Source organism: Symsagittifera roscoffensis, chromosome 3 (assembly GCF_963678635.1).
Source record: "Symsagittifera roscoffensis chromosome 3, txSymRosc1.1, whole genome shotgun sequence".
Lineage (NCBI taxonomy): Eukaryota > Metazoa > Xenacoelomorpha > Acoela > Convolutidae > Symsagittifera > Symsagittifera roscoffensis.
In genome coordinates, this window is record NC_087064.1 from 34178840 (window position 1) to 34198393 (window position 19554).

Genomic DNA, 19554 nt, shown 5'->3' on the forward strand with positions numbered 1-19554 from the left:
TAGTCCCATGAGAATTAACTGATTTGTATGACAGCATGAAATAATCAAAATGAATCAGATATGCAACAAATGTACATTAATATAGTTTTCAGACTAGCAGATGCTCATGATTATATTGAACTCAGTAGGTTTGCATGATGCTCCAAGTGTTCTCCCATGAAAGTGCTCACAAGTCCATACGCATGGTAATAACCATCCTGCATTCTATAATTCAAATCCAGGCCTCTTTTCTTTGCTATTTCTAAGAATGGCTCAGGCAACAATTCACCACCAATCAAATATTTGTCCATAGTTCCCATATCAATCAGAATCGGCCGCAGCAATTTAAAAGATTCTTCAGAGATGTTTTTCAGAATCTCCGAGCAGTCGTATTGTCCCCATGTGCTTTTGTCGGATCCAAGGTAGCTCGTGAATGGCTTCTGACAAAGTGGGGAGTTGATTGGGTTCAATATTGGAGCTAGTACTGAACAACTCTGAAAAATTTATTCTTCAATACTTTGATAATTTTATTAACTTTTCGATAATTGTTATAGATTACTCTCAAAGCCTGAAAAACTGTCTACACGCTCAAGTCAAAAAACATTTTAAAAAAGAGGCATAAGCGTTCATTTTAAATAGTCAGATCGTGTACTCGATTCCTTGCCATGGCAATGATAGTGTGTTAGGACAGGGGCGGATTGTCCGCCCCTCTAGTTCCGCTGTTTTGAGAGGACGAGCTTTCACTTGGTTTCTAGCTTCAGGTCTATCACAACCTGACCCAATTTAACTGCAATAGTGGTACCACATAAAAATTCTAGATAAAAAACGGCCTTGAATTCTCTCACAAAAACATCTGTCTGGAATGTGGGGAACAGAGAAACGGGCTATACCTAGACAGGTTGGATAACCTTTCATAGATCTTCAGCGAATAGCAGAAACCACAATTAAAAGATTTCTAAAAATTAGGAAAAAAGCCCAAAGAAAGTAAGCACCCGAAAAACCGGATTCCGATTATTGGGTTCCAACTGTCGGCCTCTTGATTAAAAACCACTTGCCTCGACCGTTTCTCCATAAAATTTTTCTGCACAAACCGTGAAAACAGAAGCTATTGAACACTGATTAAGCAGATATAGCCCTTGTTGTTGCGATAATTCCGTGAATGATATATCATTAAAAAATCTTATCAGTCGTGATTCAAACATTTTTTATAAAAATTCCCAAAAAATGTTTCTAGTGTCGAGAAAAACTGGTTTGAAATTTCTGATTTTTCGTCTAATTTCGAACGAATTAAGCATTCGAGTAAAATTTGTTACATATGCAATTTAGCAATTACGTCTGAAAACTTGATTTTACTGAAAGTAAAACTAGTTTAGAAGCTTCATCAGCTCTTCTCTGCAAAAAAAATTTATAAAGAATATTTAGTGCAAAAATTTTTTAAAATGTTTTCGTGTTTTTTATTAACTTATTTTTTGAAGACAATTGGAGCCATTTATGCCCAACTCACATAGTTTCTAAGCGTTCGTATAGTTGCATCATCACACAAAACTTTTTTTCTGAGAATGTGGTCGGAACATTCTGTACTACATGCACAGCAACCAACTATGCTTGTTATTATTTCAATTTGTCGACGCGGAACGGAATTGTGCACAAACCGAAGACATAAGACTAAACGCAAAAATGCTCGACTTTGTTTGAAAGAAAAGAACATCAAAAATGAGTTCAAAAACCAAGAAAACACAAAAAAAAGTCGGTGAAAACTCAAGATAACATCCCAAAATATGAACCGAAATTGCAAATTGATTGACCAACTCGTAACACAAGCGTTGATGTGTAATAGCGGTTTTAAATTTAACGTAAAAGTCGGTTGGGGTAAAGAATAAACATTTCAAAAACGTAATCTAGCCAAAATTTTCTGCCGCGCACACAGAAAAAATGATACACATTGTTTTTTATCAAATCGCTAGCAATTCCGTTTCCGTTTGTTATCAAAAAATACTAGCAATTCCGGTTACCTATGAAATTTTCGACTTGATTTATATCAGAGAGCCAACAGTGAGTTGATTTCAATTTAATTCAATGGCTCAAAGAGGTTCGCAAAAAGTTCCATTTTTGAAGCATTCAATTGAAGCATTGGAAACTTGGATTTGTCAAGCTGTTTGCATAGCAAGCAAAAACTCACAATAAACAAAGATTTTTTTCAGCAAACATTCACGCCATGAGACATTGAAAGTTTTAAAGTTGCTTTGATGGCTTGAACTTGTTCGCAAAAAAAAACAGTTTCAAGCAAGCTTGTCGAGCGATGAAACTTCAACCTTCAATTTGTCCTGAACGCCTAAAACGGCGTGCCAAAACTTTAAAATTTCTGAGGCAAATACGCAGCTTTGTACCTGAAATGTTTTAAGTTGTCAGCTGACCTGAATGGTTTTGTAGAACAACTGATACGCAAAAAAAAACTTTTACATATTTGAAGTAATTTCGATAAAAAAGCAAAGGTTCGAGATGTTCCAAATGCCTGAAGTAAGCAGTAAATTACTAAGAACCTTTAAGCAAGCATTCAACCACAGGAAAATGAAGCAATTCAATTAAATGGGATAGTTTTTGAAAGCAAATTATTCAAGCGATAAAACTTTGAACCAACTCAGTTGTTTTTGAAGGCGTAAAATGTTTCATTCAAAAGTTAAACTAAGCTATCTTGCCATAAAATTGCTGAAATTAATTAGAATTTAAATTAGAATTTAAATTATTGAGTAATTGCTTTACTTTTTGAAGCAAAAAAATCATGCGGAATCTTGAAAAACATGACTTGATTAGCTATAAACTCACAAACTTCGAACAAAAAAAACTTTAGCACATTTCAAGTTGTTTTTGATGGCTTTGAACGCTAAGCAAAAATTTGGCTTCTTGTTGCAAGCTATTCAAATAACCGAAACATGAAAACAAAATTTATTTCGCTCGCACCAACTGACTCTTTAAAATCAACTTACTAAATTCATCTCACAAAAACTTGAACAAATATAGGCTTCTTAATTGTTCAAAAATTACATGTTATATCAAAAACCTATCTCGCCATGTTTAAACTATCTTCTTAGTTTTGGTTCCTAAAAACATTTTATGCAGAACAGAACCGGCCGTATTCAGCAATTATTTATCAAAAGCATGCTTCCCGGAGAAACATTACGGTTTTTACCGATCTAAATTAAGAGAGTGTATCGTTACAAAAAGTAACTTGAGCTCTTCAAAATTTTTATAGATAGTTATTTATTTAACCATTGCTTTAGTTATTTAATTAACTATCTATCACTTATTTACATTTAATTTTGCTTTGCTGGCTTGATGAGTCCAACGAAATAAATTAACCGGACGGTAGCTATCAAAGGGTTGAACCAATGTAGTTGTTTTGGTAGATTGGATAAAATCGCAAGCCTTTTTTAAAAAAAAATGAAGCCTTCAACCAATAAACCTTGAAACTTTTTAGTTTGTTTCGATAAATCTTTAAACACATCGAGAATAGGGCTCTATCCCATTGTAGCTTCCCTTCTGTACCCTTGAAGTGTCATAGAGCTGACCATAGTTGAAGCACGTGTGAGAGGAGAGTCCGTCGTATCACTCAAACTGAGCAATGAGTATAATTAAAGAAATCAGCATACACCACTCGGTTGTTCTCAATAATTTTTTCTTATCTTATTAATTTGCTTCATTTGCTCTAACTACCTTGATGGTTAGTTTGAGATCACCCAAGCGAAAGAAAGTTAACGATTTTGAACCACCTTCAGATTGCCGACCCTGAGCCTTTATTGAACAAAAGAATATATATCGACACGCTCTATTTAAAAGTCTGGATCAAAATTTTCTGTTTGAGTTATGTTGGGAAAGATTTGGCGTTAGTGATTCATATCTAGAAAGTAAAGACGGCAATACAATCTGTTTGGACATTCGGCGTTGACCTAAAAAAGATCGCAAGTTCAAACCAGACTACAAAAAAAAAGAAACTTCTAGAATATGCATGCTTTTCGGGTAGACGTCGACCTTAACGCATTTTGTTAACAATTGTCAACAGTAAAACTTGCTTAAACCTTACATTCACAGAGCATTTGTCGTTACCTTCAAATAATAGTTGACTCGAAAGACAAGGTGATTTTTGCAGGTTAAACCGAATTTCAGAGGCAATTTTGATGTTTTAATTAACTAACTGTTTATCTTAAATTACTGAGTATTTTTAAATAGTTTTGTGCAAATTGCACAAGAATTGGCGATCCGTGTGTCGAATTATTGCCCGTACAACAAGCAGTTTGAAAACAAACTTTAATGGTTTTCATTGTAAGCCACTGCCTCATCCATTCCCGCGCCGTTAACTGAGTTTCTATAGCAAAAATTCAGTGCCTAAATTTTCTTGACTGAAGCCCTACCTAAACCACAGCTCCTTCCCGCTACTAGGGGCAGTTCTGAACAATAACAAAACTAACTTTGTATTTGTCGGGGTTTTTCAAATAAATAGAGAGTGCTCCATGGCCTCCCATACTGTGTCCAATGATGCCTACTTTGTCGAGGTCAGCCTGTGGAATAGCCGCTTTCACTATCTCGGGCAACTAAAGAAAATACCAGTTAATATCAGTTAAATTGAAACTTTGAGGTCGGCTCTGAATTGTTTTGCAACGAATGAATATCCAAACAGAAAAAGCATTATGTTCTACTATGCGAGCTATAGCCTGCCGAGGGGGCCCTCCTCAATTCAGTTTGCTATATTTTTCTCAAGGGTCCTCCGTTTGATACTATTATACGACAGCCATGTTTGGCTGACTAATACCAATTAAGAGGGAGCGCGCACCAAAAAAGGAATTTATCGGTTAAAACCGTCAATAAAAATGCTCTAGAACCTCGTTTTTTTTGTCGACACAGCCTGCAACACAGAAATTCTTAAGACGAAAGCCACTGAATAGAAACATGTTGAAATACAATGTTGCAAAAAACATCAACCAAAATTTTACGGGCTTGATGCGTAGAAGCCGTAATTGAAATTGAACATATTATACAGCACGTAACATTTCACGTACGAATTCTGTTAGCAAAGTGTTTTACAGGAAAAAGTTCATGTGCCCGTTTTACAATACCCATTTTCGATGCTGCAAGGTGTACATGATAGGGAAAAATGAAGAAAACTATCGCGCGTTGCAACATTGAGGCAACAAACATTCGAAGAAAAATAAACAAGCAAGATGATTCAGTATGATTCCAGACGACCATTTTACACTAGGCTGAAATGCATCAACTGCTCAGAAGACGAACAATCAAACAATTTGTAAATTGCACAAAATGAAGACCTAGCAATGAAAAGTTGAACAAAATCAGGTAACTACATTTTCAAAATTTTAAATCCCAAAAAACCTAATATAACAAAAAACACAACTAAGAAAAAACAAACAAAAACACGTTAATTTTAAAAATTACGAAGCCGGTAATTATTACTTATTTTCATTTCGAAACAAAAGTAATTTCGATCGGACAAAAACAAAAGGTTTACAAAAATGATTAAACGAAAATTGGTAACTATAAAAAGAAAGCAAACCATATAAATTTTTCTCTAAAATTCGAGACCACACAATGAAATAAATATTGGATGGACTTGAAAAAGAAACAATATTAAGGAAAAACTCAAAAAAGAGTTTTTTTTTGAGTTTATAAGAGAAGCTGATCATTTTATGCTGCTTTACAAATTTTTAATGCAAAAATAGATATAGCAAATGGAATATATTATGTGTCTTAGAAAAAAACGGACCTTCTGAATAGAATAATGAAAAAAATGATTCTCACCTCCTCGACAACGTATGAATACATTCTGTAGTGTTTCTTCCACTTCTCTTCAGTGGCGTCCAAGTAAAACCCAGCGCCCGTTCCCAGATTCCTCTCGCCCTCCTCTCCATCCACTCCCGCCCCTCTTGGACTCGTATCGGGACTGACTATGATTAGATTCAGTTCCGAAGCATATCTCTGGTATCCCGCCCTCTGCACATGAATATCGACATCGCATGTCATTCCTTGCCACGAGATAAAGCGATTAATAACTTTTACGATAAACAAAAGCTATCAATGAAACGATAAATTTATGGATACAATGAAACTATCAACAGAAAAAGACTTGTTGTCAAACTAGAACTGAAGGTTCTAAACCTCAGTTAATTTTCCACAAACGAAAACAAGGATATCCGCTTACTTTGCAACAAGCACAGAATGTTCCCACCATAGTCTTTGAAAAATACACAAAAAATCTTTTTTCAAGATAGGGTAGTTATTTCTGTGTGGTGTGATGAAAGGATCTGAACAAAAAACTAGAAATTAGACAGTTATAGTAAAATAGGTAAATTGGACAACAATTTTTGAAGAAAAGTGATTAGAAAAAGAACATAGAAAAATTCAGAAGTTTTTTCATTTTTTGCGAATTTTTTCAACTTTTTCGAATTCCCAAAATGGCGTTGAAAAACTCCAAAAACTAACTTCACTCGAGTAAAACTGAAATTAAGCAAAACCAATTTATTTTAAACAGCTTAAATTATGCATAAACAAGCCTGCTCGTTCGCTTTTCTCGCTCAAAATAGACTAAAACCGAAAATTTCAAACCGTTTTGATCGATTGGAAATTTTTATCGATTGGAGCAATATTATTGGAAATTTTTAAATGTGTTTAAATCACGACTGAAAGGGCTTGATTATGATGTATCACTCAATTCAGACCGATGATTATTTGTGTTACCTGATTATGCGTGGAAAAAGGAAACTAAAACACCTGAATACTAAGTTCCTTCCCATTTTCAATGGTCGGATTATTAAGTTTTCGAACATTTTGAGCGGAAGGAAGACTGAGAGGAGACTTTCAAATGCTTTTTTAATGAATACTACTTTTGGAGGAAAATTACAGGCTGATCCAAAACCTATGGAACTTTTGAAATGGCTGTCATTTCTAACTAATATGACGTAGACCCGTAAAAATTTAACACGTTATAGAAGAGGTGTGGAAATTTGATAACTCATAAAAAATAATCACTTTAAGGTGCTGGACATGTTTCCCGCCATTTTTTTTTATTGAAATTTAATTATGCGTTCATGCACTGAAGCTGTAGCTGATCAAATTTGATCTCGTGTGGCCATAAGACAAAAATTTTCAACTTTTGTGCTTAAAACACTGAGAATTCTTAAAAGACTGAGAATTAGCATTGCAAAACTTTAAAGACCACCTCTGCCGGTAACCTGTCCCAAAAGCCTGTCTCTGAAAGGTTCCCATTCGCGTCGAATATCTGTTAGCGTAAATTTGCTTTTTTGCCTACTCAGTATGGCGTATTCTTCGAAAAACATCGTCCACAGGTTTTGGATCACTCTGTAGTTGAAAACTTAAAGTAAAGATAGGTTAAAAATATCTGGCCAATTTAGGCGCACAGGGGTTAGGGTAACGAGGCGGTCGAATCCCTCATGCACCATTCTCCCACCTCAGTGATTCGATTTCCTAGACGCGTTACGGCCCCTTATGCACTATTTTACGCCATCCATTTTCGGCCAACCGAACCTTAAGTTTTCCTGAACGCGCCAATATATACCAATTTTGAGTGGTAAAATCAAATTTAGCCTGTTGCTTTTCTTCATTTCTTCAAAAGTTTTGGCAATAGGTCTTTATAGTGTCTTAACCTGAAAACATCAAATTTTTAGAGCTCACAAAGTAATCATAATTATTCACCGCTTATGTAGTATATGACTGGGCATTTTCCGCCTGCAACTGCTTTAGGTGGCAAGTAAAAATTTATCTCAGTTTTCAAGGACAGCTCTTTGCTGAAACAACGCATACTTATTCAAAATACATAAATTCAATTTAAAAAATTAGCATCTAACCTGAACACGGTATACTTTTTCTGCAACCCTCCGAAGAATTTCTCGCAACTTATTTCTTCGGCCCCGGTCATAACTAAACCAATCTGAAGAATAGCAGCATTTCTCTCAAGGCAATAATAAGGACGAATTCAAGCTAGAATTTGGTATTCTTAGCTCAAACGCTGCTGTAGCGCGGTTCTTGATTCAGCATTCAGATGAAACTATTTTTTATTTTGATCGCACTTCAGGTCACTGAGACTTCATGCGAGCCTACACAATTGAAAAAGATTGAAGACAGAATTGAACAAGAATAGTCGATGTTTTGAGTAAAAATATTATATTTTTTGAATTTTGTCAACTTTTAAGAGTGGAAACTGAATTTACGTTTTTGGGGTTCTCAAAATAACGATTCAGATTTCAAGCGGAATGAACTAACTTAATTGGTTACTGATAGAATGACCAGGGTCAGTTGTTTCGCGATTTTAGGATTCGCAACGAAAAACTTTAGGTGGTCATGTGCTAACATATGGAAGCAAGTTCATGCGGGATGCGGATCCCTAATTGATCAAAACTTTTTTCTAAAAACACCTACCAAAATTTTCAGTTTCAAAATTTCGAAGAACGCCTGCTTACGCGAAGTATATATATGTATATTTGTATACATGTATATGTGTATATATGCATATATGTATATATGTTTATATGTATACTTTATTCAAAGACAAATCAACTTTTTTTCTCAATTTGGCAATGTTTGCATGTCCCTAACATTCTGTGCTAGTAAAAAAAGGACCAACAGCTACGGCTATTCTTGCAGATTCAGAAAAATAATTAAATGTCTAAAAAAGCAACAATTTTATTCCGTTTTTTCTTCGAGAATCAAGAAGTTTTTGATGCAGCTTTGTCTTATCTCTAAACAGAGATTTTAACGAAGAGGTCTAATATTCACTTAAAAATTAATAATCAATTAAAAGACACAACCAAGAGCCATTTAAAATATGCACAAAATGTCGAGCAAAACTTTCAAATCAAAATTTTTACAAAATGTTTATGAGTGATTTTCAATTCGGTCGAGAAAAACATGTTAGGGAAAAATCGCCAGCGTTAAATTAGTATCGGAACAAAACTTATCGAGCAGTCTCAAAATATATTACCATTGAGCCAAAAAAAATGTCATGAGCTTTAAAAAAAGCGTTGAAACTACCTGCACCGAATCAGAAACGCTAGAGACTATACTTCGCATTTTAAATGACCTATTATGATGCAATCTAACTAATCTAATATAATTCAGCATCATTAAATCCGAAGAAATTTTTAGGGCAAAAAAAGGAAATAATGAAAATCATTGGTGGTAAATTTAAAATTTTACCTCCTATAAGATTTGTGAACATTTACACAGGGGCAAAGCGGAGCTCCGAATCACTTGCGATACAACGCAAGCATATCAGTGCAAACTAGCGAACAAAGACGGAAACAACTAAGTCGGAAAAGAAAACTAAAAAATAAATTTTCATTAAGCAAATGAAAAACTTCAGAAAAACAGTCGTTAACAAAAATACCAACATTTAATACGCTTTAACTATTCATTAAGCCGACAATAATTGGGTAGATTACCGTCGGGCCGAAAACTTTAAACTATTAAGTTTAAATTTTTGAACTTTTGCAAAAATTGATGCGTAATTTAGCCGATAAAACATAAGCAGACAAGCAATAGGTAGACAAAGCAATTTTTCTCGGATAAAACTCAAAGTTATAAGGTTAACTAAAAAAGCAAGCTCATCTTCTAACAAAATCGTAAGAAAAGTTGTCTACGGGAAAAAAGACTTTCGACGATTACAGCACACTTGCTCATGCAAATAAAAATCATAATTTAGTATATTTTATAACAATTTACAAAACCATAAGTGGACATTATACATAATTATAGGTGATAAATTTACAATATAAAGGAAATTACATGTTTTCAAATGAAGTAAATATTACTACATCAGAAATACGTAATATTGAAAAGACAGCCGATAAAAATAAGCAGCAGAACAATAGTCCGATAAAAACAAGAAAATTTTCCAATTTTCGAGAAAAATCGGCTTCTGCAAGTAATCGATCCCAGAACCTTTGTCGTGGCCGAGTAAAGTAAGGCACACGTCTCTTGGTTCTTTTCGAATAATTTCTCCTCCACCTTTGAATAATATAATGAAACTTGGCATGGTGACCAAAAAACAATGTGACATAATTTTTCCTAATATTTTACATGGTAACATCAGGCGTTTAGCGATTTAACAGGTAAAACAACGGTAAAAAACAGAAAGTTCGAAAAGTGAGGGGGAGCGAATAGAAAACAGCCCGTGTCTGAATACGAGGAGTCCGTTCGAATCCCACATTTGTCAGAGTTGGAGGAGTCCCAGTGTCATTCGCCGCCTCAAGGGGGAATCAGCTACGGCGAAACTAATGACATCCCCCTACACCAGGGATGGTCCTGCCTTGAGTAGGACCGGGGTTATATAAAAACCACCTTTGACGTCCCTATCATGCGCGCTACCTCCATGCTATATTTGCAGATACCGTCATTAGGTTTGAATTTATTAAGAAGCACCAACATCTCACGTGCGAATTCTGTAAGCTAAGTTGTTCACGGGAAAAAGACCTAACACCCGATAATAAAATCCCTGGCAATCCCAAGGCTAAGCAACGCTAAATTGTCAGCCAGAATCCCGCCATGCTATCGCTTAAAACTGCTCATATCACTAAAGCACTCGTAAATTTTCATGCTAAAAATTAATTTCCTGGACATGATGAAACAAATTTTATTTTTAGAAAAAAAAACCGTCTTTAAACATCTTTAAGCAAATTTGATTTTTAGAAAAAACAGTCTTCAAACATCTTCAAACAGCCAACTATAAAAATTTTTATATCGAAAAATATTTTTCATATCTTCTTTTTCTAAAAAAAAATACTGTGTCATCTTCTATGTGATATGCGTTGCGATATCAATTGAAAACAAGTTGTAATTCAATACTGTATTCTGAATATTGAATTTAGATTTTCTCTTTTCTTGGTTTCTTATGTACTGAGAGATAGATCATTGTTAAGTACTCTGATCTCTCGCTTAATCTCAGTGTCAACACTTACGTATGACCTTGAGAATACCATAAAATAATAATTGAGCACCAGAGGTTAGATGTACATACGTATAAAAAATACTGCTACTGCAGTAGCGGTATGACACACCCCCCACGGTGAAAGAAATAAATTATACAACATCAGTAGGATAATTTATTTAAAGAGTTCAATTTACTCAGTTCAAAGAAAAGTTTTTTTTCTGGTAATTGACGATTTTAGATTATGTATTTTTCAGTTTTCCTCCAGCTCGATTTCCCAACTCGGGTTCCAATCGACTCCCTCATCCAAGGTAGCATATCCGAATTTTCGCATAAATAGATGTCTTTCGAGTCGTCGCACTTTCGATTCTAATGGTCTGTCGTCCCGATCTTTAAAATCTCTCAGTTCGTTTCTGTATTGTCTAAGTGCCTCCTTTAGAAGACCTCTACCTGTAAGGTTTTCAGATATTTCTTTGATTGAATGTTTTATCGGATCTCCGAATCGTTTGGGTTCTTTGTTTTTTGTTTGTCTCGAACTTCGTCTAATACCTGACTCTTCTGCACTTGATTCGTCCGAGAATCCTTGTGGTGGTTCGAAGTTTGTGTCCAGTTCCGAGCTTTGTTGAGGATTTTCTCGAAGTTCATCCGCAACTCGCTGCACTCCTCTTTTTAACAATTGGTCCGCGTACTTCTCCCATTCAGACGGTGCCAAATTTCGATTGTGAAATGTGTCCACGATATCTTCAAGAGGAGTGTGAGAGTGAATGCCTTTCAGTTTCGGACGCTGTTTTGCTTTCGGCGTAGAACTTGACTGAATTTTGGTATCTACTGTGTCTGATTCCGGCTTAGATGTTGCTTGCTCTTGCTCCGAGTTTGCTGCAGTCGCAGCTTGATTTGTCCCCTGTTGTTTCTTGCTTCGGCCTTTCTTTTCCTTTCCGCTCTTTTCCGGCTTGTTTGTGATATTTTCCTCTGTATTTGGTTTTGGTCCCGCCAAATTGGGTTTTGCTCTTTTGACTGCAAGATTCAGGCCTCCCCCGGCTTCTGTGTCCTTTGAAGTGACTATTGTTTGGCTCCTCTGAAAGCGCTCTATTGGATTCATTGTATCAGCGATTTCCATTTCTCCTTGAAGTTCGTCCTCTGATCCCAGCTCCTCTAGTCGTTCTGGAGAGCTGACTCGCTTAAACTTTTTGGTAGGTTCTGGCGATGGACTTTTACTCGTGCTTCGCTGGTTTTCTTGCGTCAGTACCGTTTTTGATTGAGCTATATCCGATTTCCTATAGATCGAACCGGCTGATGTCCTAATTGTTGAGTCCGTTTCTGAAACGATTTTCCCCTTTAGTGGTCTGGTTAAGGCTTGTCCGCTTTTCCGGAGAGGGTCCTTTCGAAGTATAGTCTTGGTTGGTGACTTGCATTGGTTTTCTATTTTGTCCTCCACAAATCCCTTCTCCCAAGAGTAGATCATTTCCTTTCGGAGATCGGGATTGAGTTGCCCTGTCTCGTCCACTAATTTCCGGATGTCATTTTTAGCCGCGTCCCTTCTTTCGTAGTTCCAGCGGGCGTTCGCTTCCAACAATTCCTTTAGGGCTTTGGCTCTTTCTTTGTCTCTGTCCGATGTTATCTGCTGCTTGTGCAGTGGGCTTGTATCCCTGCTCAGTTGTCCCTTGCGCACTATCTTTAGATTCTCTCTCGACTGATCAATTCTTCGTTTCATTTGAGAAGCAGTCAGTGCTGAGCGTTCCAAGTGTTGTTTGTCTAAAGAATCAGAATTATTTAAAAATTTATCCCTCACAATTTTAAATTCTGTTTTTGGTAGTCTGCCGAAATGTGCTTGGAACGGAGATACTTGAATTGTTTTCTGCTTGTTCCACCGTAAGTCTCTCATTATAATGCTGAGGCATAATTTGACTGATTTATTATTTCCATCGAGCATCATCACTCCCAGTCTTCTTTTTATTGTTTGAATTGTACGTTCAACCAAACCACAACCTCTGTGATCCCCCACCGGACAGAATTTTTGCTCGATATTGAGTTCCGAACAGAATTTTTTAAAAGTTTTTCCCTTAAATCCTGAAAATTGGTCCGATCGAATTGATTCAGGGACTCCATGTGTGTCGATATATGATCTCAAGAATTTTACTGTGCTCTTTCCACTTGTGTACTTTGTAACCTTCACTGATGGAAATTTTGAGAATCGATCAATAGCTACTAAAAGATAGATTTTTTTTCCTTTTTGATTTTCTATAGGCCCCGCGTAGTCTAGTTGTACCTCCTGTCCCGGCTGCGTGAGCAGTGGCAATGGTTTTGACGAATTTTTTGAAATAAGGTATTTTACATTCTTACCATATCTGGTACAACTACGACACTCCTCTGCCAAATTCACGATGTCCTTATTCATGTGTGGCCACCACAGATATTGCGCTGCTCCCAACATAGCCTCCTGACCTGGGTGTCCTCGATGGATTCGTTTCAGGACAGCTTGTCGTAGTTGAACTGGTACTGCGAGCCGATTATTCACCAAGATGCAGTCGTCCTGAACTGCCATCTGTGACCACAACGGATTTGTATAGGATCCCATCAATTCGAATCCTTGTTTATCCCCTCTCTCTACCACTCTCCTGAGGCTAGAGAGAGCCACGTGTCTTCTGTGGTCAGTTCTGCTAGTAAGTTTTTGTCGAACAGTTTTGCGAGGTTGTCCAGGGTCTCCACTTGTTGCTGCTTTTGCAGTCCTGTTTTTCCTAGTCCCTTTGGCGGTTGAATTGAGCACACTTCCTCCTCACTCTCCGCCTCTTCTGTGGTTGTCAGGTCTACTTCTATTACATTCACCTCACTGAGTTTTCGTTCCGTCGATGCGCTCGGTTTTGGCGATGTTGAACTTGATTCGTGTTCCAAGTTGTCCCTGACTTCTTGGGTATGAGCCACCAGTTCTCGATTTTCCTGAACATTGTTTTCTCCGCCTATTAACTGCCAGAATGAGAGCAGTCTTTGATCCGCTACTCGTTGTTGTTCCGGTTCCAACGACCATTTTACTCGTTGTGCATGACGTGTTTCGCTGTCGGAGCTGTCCCTATTTTTTCTGCCTCCTCGTATTATTTTTCTCGTGCGTTGGACTGTCTCTGTGATCTCCTCCTCTTCCGAGAGTTCGTTATTGGTGGAAAGTGATCGGTTCCACTTTGGGTCCATTATGCTTTCTTCGCGCTCCTCATTCCGCCATTCTTGTGGTGAGTTCGACCACCAGTCGTATGCTCTGTTTTTATTTTCTGACATCTCGATCCTTGAGTCTGTTTTTTCTATTTTGCTCGTTACTGGTCGTTTTTTGATTTTGCAATTATTTAAGACTGACTGTTTAGTGGGTTGATTTGACGAAAAAGTGATTTGTTTCTGTTGAACTGTTGTGTTTAGCTGTTTTTGCAGTCGTGGAAACTGTTTTCTCTCGTTCCGGTCGAGCCTTGTTCGGTTTTGACCGTTTTGGTTGCTATAGCAACCATTACTTGATGACTGTTTCGTAACATTCCTTCTAGAACATTCTAGAACGTTTTCGTTCCGGTTGAGCGACCTTGAGTCTTTAAGCCTACTGTTCCAGCAGTCGAACGCTTCATGAAAAGAGTTTATTGTCGCTACTACAAACTTTTCGTCTAATTCTGATTCGGGCCAGGGATCATTGAAAGGATCACGCGATAAATAATCAACTATGCCCATGTCCCTTCCCGGAATGTGAACTATGTTGAACTGATATGGCAGTAACCGGTCAACCCATCGGGTTAAACGTGATTGGTAGGTCTTGTTCGATTGATTAACATCCAATGCTGTTGTAAGCGCTTTGTGGTCAGTTGCGATGGTAAATGGTTTCCCCAGAAGGTAGTGTTTATATCTATCTACTGCCCAAACAACTGCCAATAATTCCAACTCATTTGTTGAATATTTTTTTTCTTGGGCATTTAAGTATCGGGATGCGAACGAAATTGGGGCCCACAACCCTTCATCATTTTGTTGTTCTAAAGTAGCCCCTAGCCCATCATGGCTAGCATCGCATTTAACTCGTGTTTCACGATTTGCATCGTAATAATGCACTTTCGTAATATTTGCCACAGCTCCTTTTATAGCATTAAATGCTACTGTGTGAACATCCCCCCACTCGAATTTTTTCACCGGGAGTTTCATGTTTTTTAACTTTTTCTTTTGATTTTCTTCTTTAAGAAGTGGTCTTAATTTTTCAGTCAGACTGGCTACGTTAGGTATAAATTTAGCTAAGTGATTTATGCTTCCTAGAAATGACCTTAGTTGTTTTAGGGATTTCGGCTGGTTCAAGTTTACTACGGCTTCCGTTTTAGTTATTTTCGGTCTAACCCCTTCTTCTGAGAGATGGTGACCCAACCAATTCACTTCTTGTTTAAAAAATTCACATTTTGAGAGTTTCAGTGCCAAGTTTTCCGCATCCAATTTCTTTAGTACTGCTTCTACTAAGTTTGCATGTTCGATTTCACTTCCCTTTGACACAATAAGTATGTCATCCAGAAAACAGAACGTGTTTTAGCGTGATTGATTGTTCTATCCATAGCCTTTTGGAATTCAGCTGGCATATCTGCTAGACCGTAGAACCCTGTCAAGAATCTGTAAGTTCCAGTTGCTTTTCCACCCACAATGTTAAAATTGCATTGTCTAGCTGTATCAGCAGCCAATTTTAGTTGACTGTACGCATATTTCAAATCTAACACCGAAAAATATAGCGTTCCCTTTTTGTTTTCAGTTACAATCTGGCTTACCCCATCAATAAGTTCATCTACATTCGGCATTTGGTATTTGTTTTTGAACAATTGTCTATTGATTGGTTTTGCATCCATTGCCAATTTTATTGAGTCGTCCTACTTTACTGTTATCACAATCGGGGCGATAAAGCAATCACTTGTACATTTATCAAGTTTTGTTATATGACCTTCTGTCAATAACTTCTCGATTTCTTTTTCGACTTTATCTTGTATGTGAATTGGGATTCTTCTCCCCTTTTCTTGAATCGGACATAGTGGGTATTTGAATTTTGAACTGGCAATGTGATTTTTTGAAATGCCTTGCCTTTCAAAGAAGTTTTTAAATTTAGTGAAAATTTTTTCTTTCCAACCTTCTGAATGCTCGCACATGAGCACGTCAAACCTGGTGAGTTCTTTTGGCGCCGGTCTTTGTGTAGTCACTATTCCCACTTGTCCTTGCAGATCTAATCCCATGATGCATCTAGTTTTTCGTTCTGATACCAGAAAGGTTGCGCCCTTTACCTCCCAGCCCGCTGACCTCAGATTGGTTTTCAGGGCTCCCAGGATACTGATTGGTTGTTTGTTGTAATCCACGAATTTGGTTTGTAAGTTCAATTTGTCGGACGGTATGAATCTCACTTTGTTTGATTTTTCCATGATTTCCTTTGTCGTGGCCCAGTTAAGAAATGAAACAGGACTTCCAGTGTCCACTGTTAATTGAATTATCTGGTTATCTATTCGTACCATGGCTTTTAGTGATTTTACGCGATTCAATGTTGGATCGCGAATAGAATCTATTTTCTGAACTCGTATCACTTTTCCGTTTGTGTTTTTTTCTCATTTCGTTGATTCGATCTTTCACATAATTTGAAACTCGCTCATTTTCCGGTTGGTAGGTTTGTATTGACATAACTTCAAATTCACTACATGACCCAACACCTTCACTGATCTGGTCGCATTCCTCTACCGATCCTTCCGAATCTTCCGCAACTTCACTTACTTGTTGTGATCTGCACATTTTGGCGAAGTGATTTGGTTTACCACAGTGTTTACAATTCTTCCCCATCGCTGGACAATTTTTTAGATGTCCCTGTTCAAACGTCCTTCCACATCTATTACATGGTTTTGTTTTCGTGTTTTGAGTTTTGTTATTATTCTGTCTGTTATTTGTTTCTCTTCTATTTGGAGTTTTGGTTTTCCCCCCCCAAATTTCGAACTGCCATTACAGGTTCCTGTTTTATTCTCACACCCGATGTGTAATTGTTACTTGATCCTCCTGTAGCCGCAGCATTAGTCTTTTGAAATGCCATTGTGGTTAACTTGCTATGTTCGAATTTTATAGCCCTTTTTAGAACTTCCTCTGGATTCAGAGTTTCGAATGTCAACGTGTCCTGCAATGTCATGTTTTTCATTTTCGAGATGAACAAGTCTCGCACTATTTCATTTTCCAATGTCCCCAGTTCTGAACGAGCAGCTTGAGCAGTTAATGCTGCGTGGAATGATTCTAGAGATTCTCCAGATTCTTGCATTCTCGTAAATAACTTGTATCTTTCGTATGTTACACATTTTACCTTTTGAAATGAGACTTCTGCCAACTCTGTTATTTCTCTGAACGTCATTTTCGATATTTCTGCGTGCGGATTCTTTTGTAGGAATCTCTTCTTTCCCTCTGTGCCCAAAGATAGAAATAATCGTGACACCAGTTTCTTTTGTACTTCGTTGTAGAAGACATTGTGTCCAACTCGTGGGCCTCTTGTTTTTCTTTCTTCGTTCTCCAATATTACTCTGTCGCTTGCTAATTTATCTCTAAGAATCCTAGCGTTTCTCGCATCTTCGTTCTCCCCTTCCCTGCGCGTTTCCGGGCGTGGTGGTGGTTCCTCTAATATGTCTTTTGGTTCTTCCAAAATAATCTCTGGGTTCACATTTTCTTTGACCGTAACCGCCATGAGAAATTGTTCGAACCAAATTTTGAATTGCCACGGAGGGTCTAGATTCGCTGATGCCCAAAATACCGGAATTCCCATATCCGTTCTGTTGTCTTGAGCTGCGAATCCTGCTGGCTGCGCCATGTGATATGCGTTGCGATATCAATTGAAAACAAGTTGTAATTCAATACTGTATTCTGAATATTGAATTTAGATTTTCTCTTTTCTTGGTTTCTTATGTACTGAGAGATAGATCATTGTTAAGTACTCTGATCTCTCGCTTAATCTCAGTGTCAACACTTACGTATGACCTTGAGAATACCATAAAATAATGATTGAGCACCAGAGGTTAGATGTACATACGTATAATAAATACTGCTACTGCAGTAGCGGTATGACATTCTATTATACTTAACACTCTCTGTAGCCAATTAGCTACCAAATTATTTGAAAACTCGCAAATGATGTTTTTCATCGCTAATCAACGCATTTAAGTTATCCAGACAAAAAAAACCGAATTGCAAACTTCAAACATTTTTTTCTCAATCTGGGTTCTTGAGTTAGGACCAAAATTATGACAACGAAAGCTGCGTAGTATTTTACCAGAATTTATGGGCAATTTTAGGCTCCTTTTACCAAATAAACAACTACCCTGAAAATATGTTGGCCAAGATATATCATGTGTATGCGGGACATATGTTGGCCAAGATATATCAAAGTGAGCCTCCTGTGTAGACCAACCAAGTTTGAAGCATGTAATAATTTTTATTACGAATAATTCGTTTGTCAGACACAAAACAGAGTATTGACTATGCAAACTACCAATCTGAGATTTTAAAACAATTTTGAACGTCAATTCCAAATTTTAACATCATTTCCACTTAATTGTGATTGGTCTACATAAGAATAAGATCCTGATTTTCATATAACTTGGTCAGAAAGTGACCAAGTAAACTTAGCGGAGTGAAATGCTAGTCCGAACTTCGCTAAATAAAGTGATGATATCACTTGTGGTAAAAATCTGAGCAACTTTTGCTTTGACCACTTTGTACAATCTCAACCAAATTTGAGAAAACCGCATTTAAAATTCCATCTTTCTTCTTTGCGTCAATATAACTCAAATCAGCCCTGTACCTGCTTTAACGTGAAAAAAAACAACAAGCTCTGAAGTTCCTAGCCACAACATGCTCGGAACAACAGCTCTTAACAATTTAGTTCGAAACTTTTTGGGTTCAAAGCTGAAGATTTCTTGCTCGCATAATTGAGCGGTTCCATTAACTACTTGACCAAAATCAACTTACGGCTATTTCAGGAGAGCTAGAAAACAGAGCAAGAACAGCTGGTACCCAATTTTCCGACCAAAAAAAAACAGAACAAAAACTCGACTTCCGCTTCGAAATCTAAGTAGTAATAAATGAACAAATACTTTAAAAAACTTGATTTGTTTGGAGTCTGGAGATATACGAAAACATAGCCAACAGACAGTTGGAAAAAAGTAAATGAACGCAAGAAAAGAAATTATTCACTTCTGAAACTTTCGAAACTCAAAAAAATTATACATACCCTGAAAGCTCTTTGAATTTCTAGAACAATTTATGATTGACATTTTGTTGTTTATGATTGGCACTTTAAACTTTTGCTGTTCGATAGTGGAGTTTGCCTTCTTTTTAACAAAGGAAACGAGCTCAACTTAAAAAGAAAACAACCAAACCGCTAAAAAGTAAATTTGAACCTGAACAAATTTTAGGACTTTTCCTAAAAAAGAACAAAAAAAATATCGCGACCTATATAAGAGTCTGAACTACATTCATCAACTCTGAACGGCCTAAACAGCAATTTGCAGCCTATTTTTTTGGCCAACAGATCCGAGAAACTGTATACAAACTGATACTTTGGCCTGGAACATATATGACTGGACTTCAACTAGCATCCATCTATGCTACCTTAGTTAGCGTGTAAT

At 37.0% G+C, this 19554-nt stretch overlaps 1 protein-coding gene across 2 annotated transcripts; it reads right to left on the minus strand.

Annotated features, from left to right (window-relative positions):
• Positions 1-13: 13 nt before the first annotated feature.
• Positions 14-7937, minus strand: LOC134842033 (S-formylglutathione hydrolase-like). Of its 2 annotated transcripts, none has more exons than XM_063858180.1 (5): positions 7851-7937; positions 7699-7790; positions 5788-6011; positions 4443-4565; positions 14-473 (listed from the first exon to the last, which is right to left on the minus strand). In XM_063858180.1, the coding sequence occupies exons 1-5, from the start codon at positions 7919-7921 to the stop codon at positions 111-113; spliced, it is 873 nt and encodes a 290-aa protein (XP_063714250.1). In that variant the 5' UTR covers positions 7922-7937; the 3' UTR covers positions 14-110. The 2 variants fall into 2 exon arrangements, with proteins under 2 accessions (XP_063714250.1, XP_063714251.1); XM_063858181.1 differs by having other exon boundaries at positions 7866-7929.
• Positions 7938-19554: the final 11617 nt, after the last annotated feature.

Excerpts from the sequence above, each read along its gene's own strand:
- LOC134842033 (XM_063858180.1), bottom strand. The coding sequence starts at position 7,921 with ATGACCGGGGCCGAAGAAATAAGTTGCGAGAAATTCTTCGGAGGGTTG. Across the intron at positions 6,012-7,698 it reads AGTCATATACTACATAAGCG|GAATGACATGCGATGTCGAT; the intron begins GTGAATAATTAT and ends TCTCGTGGCAAG. Across the intron at positions 474-4,442 it reads AAAACCCCGACAAATACAAA|AGTTGTTCAGTACTAGCTCC; the intron begins GTTAGTTTTGTT and ends TAAATTTTTCAG.